The 14,797-nt window shown below is 39.3% G+C and overlaps 1 protein-coding gene across 8 annotated transcripts in view; it reads left to right on the plus strand.

Annotated features, from left to right (window-relative positions):
• The window catches only part of DOCK4 (dedicator of cytokinesis 4), a 444,122-nt gene that overhangs the window by 212,825 nt on the left and 216,500 nt on the right, over nucleotides 1–14,797 (plus strand). For all 8 annotated transcript variants that reach the window (XM_057733986.1, XM_057733987.1, XM_057733988.1 and 5 more), the window contains one exon: nucleotides 1,651–1,802. In XM_057733986.1, coding sequence (XP_057589969.1) covers nucleotides 1,651–1,802 — 152 coding nt within the window. The remainder of the gene's footprint in view (nucleotides 1–1,650; nucleotides 1,803–14,797) is intronic.

The raw sequence follows: 14,797 nt of genomic DNA on the forward strand, positions 1-14,797 counted from the left end.
TAGATACATTTGGTTAATTGCATTTTGTTTAGCCGTTTACTTTTCAAGTGGTTCAGTTTAAAAGATAAAAGTATGAAAGAAATTCTGGTGATTTTATGTTGCATCTATAATTGTAAGTGGCATGTTTGTGTGTTCAGATCTTGGTTAGTCATTAGTTATAGAACCGTGTTTAGAAACATAAAAAGATGGCTAATGTAGACATAGAGTTCTGTACCTTACCCCCAAGCAAAGGATATGACTCCTTTGGAGTTTATCCCTGAACTATTAATATTTTTTTAATTGTCAAGTGGTCCACAAGAGGTGGCCTCTTTAGTAGTCTATGTTATGAAAGCAATAATTGTCCACATTCTTAACACCTGTTCTACTAATTCACAGCCTTTCTACGTATTTTCCCTGTGCTCTTACCCGGAGTCAGTTCTGCTCACAATGTGGTCCAAGAACTAGCTGGACCGTGAAATGTTTGTAATTGGCCCAAGTACAAAAAGGGTGAATAAATGTTTAGAAATCTTTGTAACATTTTGACATTGCCATGGCATTTTTATTGTATTTTATGAAAATATCAGTCTGCGGTAGGTTAGGGGGAAAAACAACCTGGTCTTCAACGGCAAGTAGTTTGAGAAATGTTCTCCTAGATGGTTCGTACTTTCTGCTCACTCTTTAGCTCTTGGCTAAAGTGTCACTTTCCCAAGAAGCCTTCTCTTACTGCCCAGACACAAGTCAAATCCTCCATGCACTCCATTTAAAACAGTGGTAGTTTTCCATCCGTTTATGTGACAATTCCGTTGCTGTCTGCTTCCCCTAGTAGAAAAGCTCTATGAAGGCAGGCTAATTCTGTGTTTACCCATCATTGCATTCCCAGTGCTGGGCACATAATAGATCCGTAACAAATATATGTTGAATAAATGATCATTTCCTTGGTCTCTTCACCCCTGGAACCACGGGTGATTCCTTTCCTTCCTCAACTGTGGGAACTCTTACTTCAGGTCCCGCCTACCAAATATAGCCTAGGCTAGCTATATTAAGGACAGAAATAAGAGATGGACACAGATGCTAGTCCTGCCTTTAGACACCTCACTGGCTTTCTTAGGTCTGCCTCCCTATAGCTCCACAGCAAGTTAGAAACATTTTCTTGCTCTAGTGATTGAATATCATTTGATATTGCCTGCCTCAGAAAACCACCATAGTTTTGAAATTTAGTATACTTTAAAAGAACTTTTAATTATGAGAAATGTGAAGTCATAGCTACATTGTTCAGTGAAATGATCAGTTAGATACAGTTTAGTCTAATTTTTAAAAAGTGACTAATAATTTGTTCTCACCCTGGGAGTTGGCAAGGGACCAATAGAATCCTTTGAGCTTCACACTGCCTAAATCTTCTCAGTGAGCTGGTATCATTTTAATGTTAATGGTTGAGAAACTAAACTTCTTAAAGCAGGATTCCTCGATGGTCTGCAAACTTCAGTTTTATAGTTTAGAAGTTGGAAGAAAATTTGGAATTTAACATCCAACTAGATTGCAAATCCACAGCAAAAAAAAACGAAAAACAAAAAAAACACGGGACATCATAATCACACCACAGCTAATTAGTTTGTTGAGTTCCATTACTTAATTCAGTCCAGGCTAATCATGTTTTTGGGCGGTGTCATTCAGATGGAGCATCGACATCGGAAGAAAGATACCCCAGTGCAGGCCAGCAGTCACCACCTCTTTGTGCAGATGAAGAGCCTCATGTGTTCCAACCTGGGAGAAGAGCTCGAGGTCATCTTTTCACTCTTTGACAGTAAAGAGAATCGACCAATCAGGTAATTGCACATGGAGATGTGACTTGAATTGCTTTTCTTTTCTTTTTTCTTTTCTTTTTTGCTTTTACATTTAGATTTGATACATTTAACCTTATTTTAGCTCACAGAATAAAATTCAGATCTATTAGCAATAATCCATTGTGAATAGAAGCTTGCAAATGTAGGCAGAGAACTAACCTTATGCAATTATGAAAACTGTTTACACAATCACTGTTTATTCACATAACTTGAATTTCTTAATGTTGGAATGGTGGATATTTGCAGCTGGCAAATAGGATATGTGACCTTGTACACTTTTCCTCTATCAGCCTCAGTTTTCTCATCTGTAGAGCTCTGTGAATTTCTAAGCTGCCTAACTTCTGGAGGTTTCACTGAAAGTTAGATGACATGATGCATACAAAGGTTTTTTTAAAAACTCAATAGGGTGGTTGAACCATGATTATTATTAAATGAAAGTATGTCATTGATATTAGGTCTGTTATTTGTTTGAGTTATTTTGTATCGATAATGCAAGGAAGACATAGTATCTCTAAAATCTGAAGTTTGCTTATCAAGTTCAATACATTGTATTTTTCAAATTTTCAGTAAACAATTATATTATTCGTACCCTGTCTACATCAGATGATACTGAGAGACAACTGAACACTTTGAAACCTTCCCATTAGAGATTCAGAGTCAGGAAGTAATAAACAGTTTTCACATACAATTTTTTTCTTTCTCTGATTTACCTGTTGTAGTTCTCTTATGGAAAGTTTTCAGTATTTAGGAAAAACTTACAATGGATGTTTTGATTGTTATCCAGAGGTCTCAACTTTTTTTTGAGACTTTTTTATGTTTAAAATGTTTTAAATCTTAAAGTTGAGCACAATCCACACCATCTTTTACATTAAAAAATTTACATTTGAATGGAATATTACTCAGCCATAAAAAGGAATGAGATGGAGCTATATGTCATGAGGTGGATAGACCTAGAGTCTGTCATACAGAGTGAAGTAAGTCAGAGAAAGACAAATATTGTATGCTAACTCATATATACAGAATCTAAAAATGGTACTGATGAACTCAGTGACAAGACAAGAACAAGGACGCAGATGCAGAGAATGGACTGGAGAACTCGAGGTTGGGGGGACAGGGGGTGAGGGGGAAGCTGAGATGAAGTGAGAGAGTAGCATAGACATATATACACTACCAACTGTAAAATAGATAGCCAGTGGGAAGTTGCTGTATAACAAAGGGAGTTCAACTCGAGGATGGAAGATGCCTTAGAGGACTGGGACGGGGAGGGTGGGGGGAGTCGAGGGAGGGAGGGAATACGGGGATATGTGTATAAATACAGATGATTGAACTTGGTGTACCCCCCAAAAAATAATAAATAAATAAATAAATAAATGAAAAAAAATTTACATTTGAATTTAGAATAAAGATTGTACTACGTATTACACATAATGACCCAACTGTACCACACTTTCAAAAATAATACTTACAAAAACAAATGTTGACAATTTTAAAGCAACAATGAGCCACATATTTTGTTTTGTAAACACAAAATAATCCTGGAGTATTTCTTTTCTGGTAAAGAAAAAATTTTTTTTCTAGGAAATATGTGTGAAGTTTATTTTTAATGCATTGATAGCGATAAAAACCTTTGGTGAATTAACTTACATGTTATTCAGTACCTACTAGAAAGTGTACTTTCTATTTCTTGACAGTGGACTGTGTCCATAGAATTTAAAAGTGGTGGTTTTGTGCAGCAAGGACAGGATTTGTGAGGTGTGGAAATAACAATTGTAATACAGTTTCAAAATCTACTTTATACACTGTTGGAGGAAATGAATCAGTGAGTTAAAAGACCTTTCCCCCTTGCCAAATCAACACCACTAAAAAGGGAAGATAAAGGCCTGAAAAAAGTATCCAAGTTACAGCTTAGCACTGGCTTTAGAAATGTGAAAGATTATTTAGAGATAATACTTGCTTACATATTGAAGTGTGTGTTAGAAAGCTTGGTTTCCAGTTAGTTTAGTTTAACCAAAGTCTTCATAATATTGTATAATATATGATCTCTAAAATATTTAACAGACTATTGTTTGTTATGGAATGTAACAGGGAGAAAGGAGGTCACCCTTTTGCTAATTCCTGTTTAGCTAAAGTTTTTGAGGCGTATACATTCCCCTTTTGCCAGTAATGTTCAATTGCATTTATATAGGATTAATATTAGCTTGTCCTTCAGTTTTGTCTTATTACAAACATTTTCAGATTTTCTAAAATGTTCTTTTAGGTTTTAATTGACAGAGTTCTCCTTCTTTTATTCCTCCTTACTTGGCGAAAGTAGGAAAATAACCTGGCTGCAAAATCCCCAGAATATTGTTTTTGTGGTCCCTTGGTTCAGGCCAGGAGCTGGGCCTTTTTCCTGCCCTGTGATGTGGTTAGGCTGCCTTATCTGCCTGCCTCCCTCCTCCTTCCCCTTCCTGGTTTTTTTCCTTCCACCCTCTCCCCCTCCCCTCTCATTTCCCCTCTCCCTTTCCGTCCATCACCCACAGCTGATACAGAATGACCCTAGCAGAAATCAAGCCTGAGTCCCTCTCCCCTGCTTCTGCTCACTGAGTTTGGCCATTGGCTCTCGCCTCCCAAACTCATAATCACTATAAAGGTGATTGACAAAAGAATGAGTAGGAGAAAATACATGCTTACTAGGTGTTTGGAACCATCTCAGATTTCTCTTCTTGACTTTCTGAGGCCTTGGATAGCACAAGGATTATTCTTTTAAGGAATGTTCAAAACCTTGCTATGAGTAGCTTGGATTAACAGTACACAGGGTGGTGTCACACTTTCCTTTTGAAGAGGCCTTCGGATGTGCTGATCTGAGGACTGGGCTTGGTTCTTGTCTCTGCAGTTGACTGCTGCTGCCCTGACCCTTTCACTTACCTCTGTCTTTTCCTTCATCTTGAAACTGGTGACAAGTCTTGCTTCCTTCATTGCTCCTGGCATAGCTGATAAGTGTGAAATATTTGCATCTTCTCAGAAAAAGGTATTATAAATGCAGGATATGGTTTTTGAGGCATCGTTGTTTCTTCTTATGCCCAACGATGCATGCAGTGTGGGATGTGTGGGTATTTTAAAATCTACTCGTATTACTTTTTTTTTTTAATTAATTAATTTATTTATCGGCTGCATTGGGTCTTCGTTGCTGCACGGGCTTTCTCTAGTTGCTGAGAGCAGGGGGCTACTCTTCATTGTGGTACACCGGCTTCTCATTGTGCGGTAGCTTCTCTTGTTGCAGAGCACGGGCTCTAGGCACGTGGGCTTCAGTAGTTGCGGCACACAGACTCAATAGTCATAGCTCACAGGCTTAGCTGCTCCGTGACATGTGGAATTTTCCCAGAGCAGGGCTTGAACCCATATCCCCTGCATCAGCAGGCGGATTCTTAACCATGGCGCCACCTAGGAAGTCCCGTATTACTTTTTAAACTTCTTGTTTTAGAAAATTTCAGATGTATACAAAAGTAGAATAGTATCATGAAGCCTCAGTACCAATAGTGATCGACTCAGGGCTGATCTTGCTTTAACCACATCCCTTTCTAGTCCTCTTCTTTGCCCCCAGCTTATTTGGAGGCAAATCCTTGACGTTAGATTTTCATGTGTAAATATTTCGGGGTGTACCTATCTGTAAAAGGAATTCTACAGAGATTGCCACCCCCCAAATGAGTATTCCCTTATCATCAAATATCCATTTCTAGTCAGTATTCAGATTTCTGCTCTTGACTAATGAATATTGTTTTACAGATTCCAAGTAAGGAATTTGTTATTTACAAGACCCAAATTAATTTCCATCCATTGCATGGTTGATAAGTTTTGCAAGTCACTGTCCAGCTATAGTCTCCCTTTCCCTCTCTCTCTTAAATTCCTTGTAATATATTTGTTGAAGAGACTGGCTCATTTGGTTTTTTTTTCTTGTTCAGCCTTTTGATGTCCAATCCAAGCAATGAAATTTAGCAGGCAAGAGATGGTGTGGTTCTGGAATGCATTTGTTGTTGAATAGGATCATTAGTGCTGTCATTTACAAAGACTAAAATACAATCTCAGTGTGATCCTTACGACACTGCCCTGACCATCAGTCCCAGGAGATTACCTTGTCCAGGTCCACGTGGAGGGGCCAACATGTACAAAGCCTGTAGAGGTCTGATTAGGAAAGATAGATGTTTATTCCTCTCACAAAGCAGACAACTGGCTAGGACTTTTTCAGGTAACTTCCCTCCTCTAAGAAGCGAACAGCCGGCCTTCTACTGAGCACTAACCATCCTCCAGACTTTGTTCTACATGCTTTAAAGATATTATCAGCACTGATTGTGTAGGTGAGGAAGAAGGCACAGAGAGGTTAGGGAACGTGCCCACAGTTACCGCACGGGCAAGGGGCAAAGCAGGGTGGCAAGCCAGCGGTCTGGCCCCGAAGGTTGCCCTCTGAACACTCCGCCTCCCCCCACCACCATTGGCCTGAGCTGCGTTCCTCCTTAAGGGCTTCAGTATTTGTCTGAACATTTCCGCCACTGGGGAGATTTTATTGGCCCAGAGTGAGAGCTTCAGAGACTGATAGCCCTAATAGTAAGTTGTTATAAATTATTGACAACGATAACACTGAAACTAACATAGGGCCTCAGACATATTCTATGCTGTAGAAATTGGTTTTTCAAACTGAGTCCTTCTCAAGATACTTTAAGAACCGCAAAAAAGCGTCGACCCTTACTGTGTGCCAGGGATCAAAACCTTAGATCCAGTACTTGGAGATGTCAAATGCAAAAGGAGTCAACACGTGAAAATTACCCCCTTCTGTTAGTTCACCGTGAGGAGCAGTGAAGCACATGGTAATTCCTCAGTACCAGGAGGGGTACGTTTTCTGACAGAAACTTTAAACAATTTGTCATTGATGTTGGGCGATATTTAGAAAGCCCGTTAATGTTACTTCAAAACAGTTTTTGCCTGAAGGTGACCTAGAATATTAAGCCTCTGATGCATGTAGCAGACACCTCTTACTGTACCGGAAAGATTCAGGCATATTCTGACAGCATCTTGCTAACATACACCTACTCCGTACTTCTTTTCCAGTTTTCCTTCCTCATCTGTTTGTGTAACAGCAGCTGCCCAGACAGAGCCCCTGGCAGGTACAGCTACATTGGACTCAGTTATCAGCAGAAGCAACATACTTTTATTTACTTGAGTGAGTTTTGCAGTCTTTGACATGATTTCTCACCACAAAAGATAATTTCTTAGTTAAAAAAATTTTTTCCAAATTAAATTTTATATGAGTAAAATATTTTTAGAGAGCATCTATCTGGTTGAAAGTTTGTAATTTCTCCAGGCTGGTAAGGGTATAGCTAGAAAAGTCAGGGAGTCATTTCCCTAGATAGCATCTCTAATTTTATTTTATTCAATTCTATTCAGTCCGTTTAACTAACACTTATATAATGCTTACCATGTGCTAGACACTGTTCTAAGCTGTAAATATTAACTTATTTATCCCTTATAACAACCCTATGATTTAGGTACTTTGAATACGGTCTTCCCTCAGTATCTGTGAGGAATTGGTTCCAGGACCCCCCTCAGGTACCAAAATCCACAGATACTCAAGTACCTTATATAAAATGGCATAGTATTTGCATACAATCTATGACATCCTCCCTTATATATTTTTTTTTTTTCTTTTTTTTTTTTTTGGCACACGGGCTTAGTTGCTCCGCGGCATGTGGGATCTTCCTGGAGCTGGGATCGAACCCATGACCTCTGCATTGGCAGGCGGATTCTTAACCACTGCGCCACCTAGGAAGCCCCGTCCCTTATACTTTTAATCACCTCTAGATTACTTGTAATACCTAATAAAATGTAAATGCTGTTTAAATACCTGCTTTTTGAAACTTTCTGAAATTTTTTTTTCCTGAATATTTTCTATTTACAGTTGGTTGAATCTGCAGAGGCAGTACCTATAGATATGGAAGGCTGACTGTTTCCCCATTTTTATAGATGGGGAAACTGAGGCACAGAGAGACTAATAAGTTGCCCAAGGCCACACAGCTGGTATATAGTGAAACTGTATTTTTTTAATTTAATTTTTATTTTATATTAGAGTTGATTTACAATGTTGTATCAGTTTCAGTGTACAGCAAAGTGAATCATATACATATATAAATATGTAAATGAATTAAATTTATACATATACGTGTATCTGTTCTTTTTCAGATTCTTTTCTCATATAGGTCATTACAGAGTATTGAGTAGAGTTCCCTGTGCTGTACAGTGGGTCCTTGTTGGTTATCTATTTTATATGTAGTGGTGTGTATCTGTTCATCCCAAACTCCTAATTTACCCCTCCCCCCACCTTTCCCTTTCGGTAGCCATAAGTTTGTTTTCAACCTGTGAGTCTGCTTCTGTTTTGTAAATAAGTTCATCATTTTTTTAGATTCCACATATAAGTGGGTTTCATGTTAAAGGCGAAAGGAAGCCTCTCCTTGATCTGGTTAGAGTCTGACCTCGTCTCTCCTGCTAGATCGTAAACTCCGTGAGGCTAGAAACCATAATGAACATGCCTTTGCCTTTCTAACAGCAGCAGATACTGTGATTTGTGGCTAAACATTTGCTAACTACAGTGTCCTAAGTTACAACGACGGCAAAAGTGCTTTATGTGGTGTCATTTTCAAGCTTTGCTGCAGCTTGAAAGGCCCTGGAGCTGCGGGAAGAAGAGGATGTTAAATTATTCCATCAAACTAGGTGTGTTTTAAAATTAGAGGGAAATATTCACCCAGTATAGTCCGTGTGTATATTTGAGTAACGACGAATAACTCCAAGGAGCACATTTCCTTCCTTTTGAGGTGTTTTCGGATTTGTTTTCTCTCATTCCCTTTGGGCTTTTCAGGATATTACAATGGTGCTGGTGAATGTTCCCTGTAGCTCTTGGCTGTCATTTCACAGAAACTGTATTTTAGCACGCAGTCTGATCAGGCATCAGTCTTCCTAATTACTTTTCTGTACACATTCTCATGAACTTCAGTATTAATAATATTCTGTGTTCTTTCTCAACCAAATTTTTACTCACCAGTGTGTAGCAGGGGGTCTGTTGAGGGCTGGGGTTTTTTTTGTTTGTTTTGTTTTTTTTAAGAAACTGGAGTGGAAGAGGCTTGAGAATAAGTTCAGAATTGACAGGAAGGCTTCAGTAACGCTGGAGAGGAACATGGGAGAGGTTACACTCAGGGGAGAGGGGAGGTCTTGCTGGATCAAGGTCCCTTAGGAGGCATCAGACTTGAAATTTCAGGTGGGAAGATCAGCCATGGACCAGAGAAAGGGCGGAGTGTGGATGTGCATAAACTGGGTTAAAGGACTGAGGATATCGGGGGAGAAGGGATTCGTATAAAGAAATCAAACTACAGCTTTGATTCCAGACAACTGAAATAAAGTGCGTGTCACACTACAGCAAGGCACACAAATTTTTTGGCTTCCCAGTGTGTGTGAAAGTTATGTTTACACTATGCTATACAGTCTTTTAAGTGTGCAATAATAGCATTATGTTTTTTAAAAAATCCCAATGTACATACCTTAATGAAAAAATACCTTACTGCTAAAGAATGCTAACATCATCTGAGCCCTCATCTTTTTTGCTGGTGGAGTGTCTTGCTTCAATGTTGACGGCTGCTGACTGATCAGGTTGGTGGTAGCTGAAGGCTGGGGTGGCCATGGCAATTTCTTAAACTAAGACAGCAGTGAAGTTTGCTGCACCGGTTGACTTTTTACCATGAACAGTCTCTCTGCAGCAGGCAATGCTGTTTGATAGCATTTTACCCACAGTAGAACTTATTTCAAAATTGGAGGCAATACTCTCAAAACCTGCCTTATCAACTAAATTTATATAATATTCTAGATCCTCTGTTGTCATTTCAACCATCTTCACAGCATCTTCAGCAGGAGTAGATTTCATCTCAAAAAACCACTTTTATTGCTCATCCTTAAGAAGCAACTTCTCATGCATTCAAGTTTTATTATGAGATTGCGGCAATTCAGTCATGTCATCAGGCTCCGTGTCTAACTCTAGTTCTCTTGCTATTCCCACCACATCTGCAGTTACTTCCTCCGCTGAAGTCTTGAACTCCTCAGTCATCCATGAGGGTTGGAATCAACTTCTTCCAAGCACCTGTTAATGTTATTTGGACCTCTTCCCATGAATCACAAATGTTCCATTAAGAACATCTAGAGCATCTAGAATGATGAATCCTTTCCAGAAGGCTTTTAGTTGAGTTTGCCCAGATCCACCGAAGGAATCACTATCTATGGCTGCTATAGCCTTACAAAAAGTATTTTTAAATAATAAGACTTAAAAGTTGAAATGACTCCTTGATCCATGAGCTGCAGAAAGGGTGTTGTGTTAGCAGGCATGAAAACAGCATGACTCTTGTTGAACTTCTCCATCAGAGATCTTAGGTAATCAGGTACGTTGTCAGTGAATGGTAATCTTTTAAAAGGAATCTTTTGCTCAGAGCACTAGGTCTCAATAGTGACCTTAAAATATTCAGTAAACTATGTTGTAAACAGATGTGCTGTCATCCAGGCTTTGTTGTTTCATATACAGAACGCAGGCAGAGTAGATTTAAAGGCCCTACAATTTTCATAATGGTATATGAGCATTGGCTTCAACTTAAAGTCACCTGCTGCATTAGCCCCAAACAGGAGAGTCAGCCTGTCCTTTGAAGTTTTGAAGGCAGGCACTGACTTGGCCTCTGTAGCTATGAAGGTCCTATGTAGCATCTGCTTCCAACGTGAAGCTGTTTCGGCTGCATTGAAGATCTGTTGTTTAGTGTAGCCACCTTCATAAATGATCTTACTCAGATCTTCTGGATAGTTTGCTGCAGCTTCTACATCAGATACTGCTGCTTCCCCTTGCACTCTGATGTTATGGAGATGGCTTCTTTCCTTAAACCCCATGAACCAATCTCTTCTAGCTTCAAACATTTCTTTCTTTCCTTTTTTTTTATAATAAGGCTCAAGTGTTTTTCTTTCTTTTTTATTTATTTATTTATTTATTTATTGGTTGTGTTGGGTCTTTGTTGCTGCACGTGGGCTTTCTCTTGTTGGGATGAGCGGGGGCTATTCTTCCTTACAGTGCACGGGCTTCTCATTGTGGTGGCTCCTCTTGTTGTAGAGCACAGGCGCTAGACACGTGGGCTTCAGTAGCCGTGGCAGGGGCTTAGTTGCTCTGCGGCATGTGGGATCTTCCCGGACCAGGGCTCGAACCAGTGTCCCCTACATTGGCAGGCCGATTCTTAACCACTCTGCCACCAGGGAAGTCCCTCAAACATTTCTTCTGCAGCTTCCTCACCTCTCTCAGCCTTCAGAGAATTGAAGAGAGTTAGGACCTTGCGCTGGATCTGATTTTGGCTGAAGGGAATGTTGTGGCTGGTTTGATCTATCCAGACCACTACAACTTTCTCCATATCATCAGTAAAGTTGTTTTGCTCTTATCACTCATGTGTTCACTGAAGTAGCACTTTTCATTTCCTTCAAGTACTTTTCCTTTGCATTCACAGCTTGGCTGACTGGTGAGAGAGGCCTAGCTTTCAGCTGTCTCAGCTGTCCACCTGCCTTCCTCACTAAGCTTAATCATTTCTAGCTTTTGATTTAAAGTGAGAGACATGCGACTCTTCCTTTCACTTGAACACTAGGAGGCCGTTGTATGTTTATTAATTGTCCTAATTTCAGTATTGTTGTGTCTCAGAGAACAGGGAGGCCCTAGGAGAGGGAGAGAGATGAGGAATGCCCTGTTGGTGGAGCAGTCAGAACACACAACCATCTTATATGCGCGGTTCAAGATGCCCCAAAAGAATTACAATAATAACATCAAAGATCACTGACCATGGGTCGCTATGAGAAATATAATAATAATGAAAAAGTCTGAAATATTGCGAGAATTATCAAAATGTGACACAGAGATCTGAAATGAGCAAATGCTATTGGAAAAGTGGTGTCGATAGACTTGTTCAACACAAGGTTGCCACAAACCTTCACTTTGTAAAAAATGCATTATCTGTGAAGTGCGATAAAGCGAAGCACAGTAAAATGAGGTCTGCCTGTACTTAGCATCATATGCTATGAATGTTTCTTTCAGCTCGCATTTAAGATTGGATGTCCTACTATTCGGCGATAGAAATGGTCACAGTGTTTATGCTTTTCATAGTCTGTGCAGCTATGGATGTGTGTGTTCTCTTTCCTGTGTTGACATATTAATATGTCAATTAATCTACAACAGAGTGTAAGTTACATGGGCCAGTGAAAATGACATAGTTCCCTTGTTGACTATTTCCCTTAAAACTTTCACTACTTTGGTTACTGGTATAGTCTAAGTTTCAGGATTAATCTGTTACTATATTTCATTCTCATCAGAGAATATATTTAATAGGACCTAAGTGCCCCCAACGGGTACTCAGCTTACTATAGGGCTGCTTGTGTGTGCAAGCTGCTGGCGTGGGCTTTTATTTGAGAAAATAGCAGCAGAGTAGTACTTCTCTAAAAAGTCTTATCCTGGTGATTAAATAGAAAATGTCTTTTCATGATAATTAAGTTCAGATAAACTTGACTTTCTTGCTGGTACCTTATTCACATACTTGACTGAAGTTATGTGTTTTTTTTCTACCATCACACAGTTAAGCTCTCTATTTTCATTAAATGCTTCATTTGCATATTAATTTTTATATTGCCTAAAATTACCTTCTTTTTCAGTATAGTCCAGTTCTGTCATTTAAGAAAAAGTAGTGAATATTATTGGTGATGCACAGATGTTTTTGTATGAACTCATTCTGGACTACGAATATACCTGCATTTCTCTCCATCCTCCAGACACGTATCTTGTATCTTGTGCGGGTATCCCTCCATGGTATGTAAGTGGCCAGGCTCTAGAGTCAGGGGATCTGCCATTGCCATTTAGTAGCTGCATCAGCCCAGGCAAATTAATTCCTGTCTCTTATGTCTGTAATTTATCTCCTAAATGAGGATAATAATAGTACTTCTCTCATGAGATTCTTTGAGGATGACTTGAGATAATGCATATACTTCTTCGTCTGATGCTTGACACTCGGTCATTGGTCACTACTTATAAGTTATGATAATTTAAAAAAAAGTGGGAAACGTACTTTAAGATAACCAGAAATGATATGTGGTGTTTGGTCTTGAATTCTAAAAGAGATCATATATTCTAAGGAATTATTACTAATTTTTAAGGGATGTGTTTTTATAGTTACAGAAGATTTAGAGAGACTTACTAGTAAACAGGTGGATTGGCATCACGGATATGATTTGCCTTAAAATGCTTCAGCAAGAGAAAAAGAAAGAAAAATAAAGCAAGAGCAAAGGCAGAGGTGGAGCAAGTGTGACAGAACTGAATGGTTGAGAATTCCCTGCAGTAGGTCTGTGGTTGCTTGATTTACCTGTGGCATAGAGTGTGTATGGTTAATGAATTGCCTCCTTAAGACTATCAGTGTTTTATGCGTGTGGGTAGTAAAGCAATGAGGGCAGGCATTTTCCTCAATCTCTTTGAAAGACGATGGGTTTATTAATGTGGTCTAGTCACTAGCCCCATACATGGTTTGGATTCCATTCTGCCCAGAATAATAATCCTGGGTTCCTATGAACTGACAGTAACATTTTTGATAATGTATTTGGCAGAACTTAACAGGAATGTTTTCTGAAGGTCTAGGACATTCAGTATTATAATAACATATATTACAATAATATTGTCTTTAAAGCGTAAGCTTTGACTCATATATAAAACAAAATAGGCAACTTTTAGAAGCTTAATGTTCTGTGAGAGGAAATACTTTATATGCTTAAGCAAAATCCTGTGTCTATATAAGGACCAGCTTCCCAGAAACTGAATTAATAGAGGTTTGTCCAAAACAACAAGGTCCTACTGTAAAGCACAGGGAACTATATTCAGTATCCTGTGATAAACCCTAATGGAAAAGAATATGAAAAAGAATGTGTATATATATATGTAAAACGGAATCACTTTGGTGTACAGCAGAAATGAACACCGTATTGTAAATTAACTATGCTTGAATAAAATAAAATTTAAAAATAACAATTAAAAAAACATAGAGGTTTGTCCTCTCAAAGGCAAGGAGATTCTAGTTACATGAATGACATGTTCCTTCCAACCACTCCCTTGTTCATTCATTCACTCATCACACAGAGCACAGGTGTAACAGTTGTGTGCCAGCAGCGTGAGGCCCTGCTGGAGACCCGCAGGTGACTCCTGGAGCAGATGGCAGAAGGGATCCAGGAAAGAGGAAGGTCGCTGCTTCTACTGATGCGGGAGGAAGGGAGGGCGGTGAAATGGGTATAAGATGTTGAAATGGAAAAGAGGGACTGGGTGTGTGGCCTTCATCTTTTATAAGGAATGTGGGGAAACACGAGGAGCTGCTGTTGGAGAGCAAAAGAGAGAATGAAGGGGAGTTCGGGGCTGAACGTGAGTTGCAGGAACAAGGTCAGCAGCTTTTGAGGAAAAATGTGATAGGAAGTGAGTGAGTGATGAGTCGTGGAATTGCTGAGTGCAGGAAGGCCCCTGCCAAAGAGAGACAGCTGAAATTGGTGGTCAATCCTGGCTCCCAAGTTAGACAGCTTTTGCCAGGTGTGCTCAGGAAAGAGGTATCAGGTGGTAGAGTTGGAGTCTGACACGTCATAGTTGGAAAAAACAGAGAATGGGAATCTAGCATAATGAAGATGAGAATTACAGAAATTACAACCATAGCTTCCATTTGGTCTCTTCAGAGGCTGACGTGATCTAATTGCCTTTCATTTTCAAGAGGAAATTAAAGAATTTGGACTTCTTTTGAAAGGACTTAGTTACTGAGAAATTTTTTCAAGACCTTACAGAAGGGAGCTGTCAGAGAGAATAGTTATTTTTTCCCACTCTTGGAAAAAAATGCTAATATTTTTGCGTCTATATTATAGTACATAACACAGTTGAGAGC

Source organism: Hippopotamus amphibius, chromosome 4 (genome assembly GCF_030028045.1).
Source record: "Hippopotamus amphibius kiboko isolate mHipAmp2 chromosome 4, mHipAmp2.hap2, whole genome shotgun sequence".
In the NCBI taxonomy this organism is placed as follows: Eukaryota; Metazoa; Chordata; class Mammalia; order Artiodactyla; family Hippopotamidae; genus Hippopotamus; species Hippopotamus amphibius.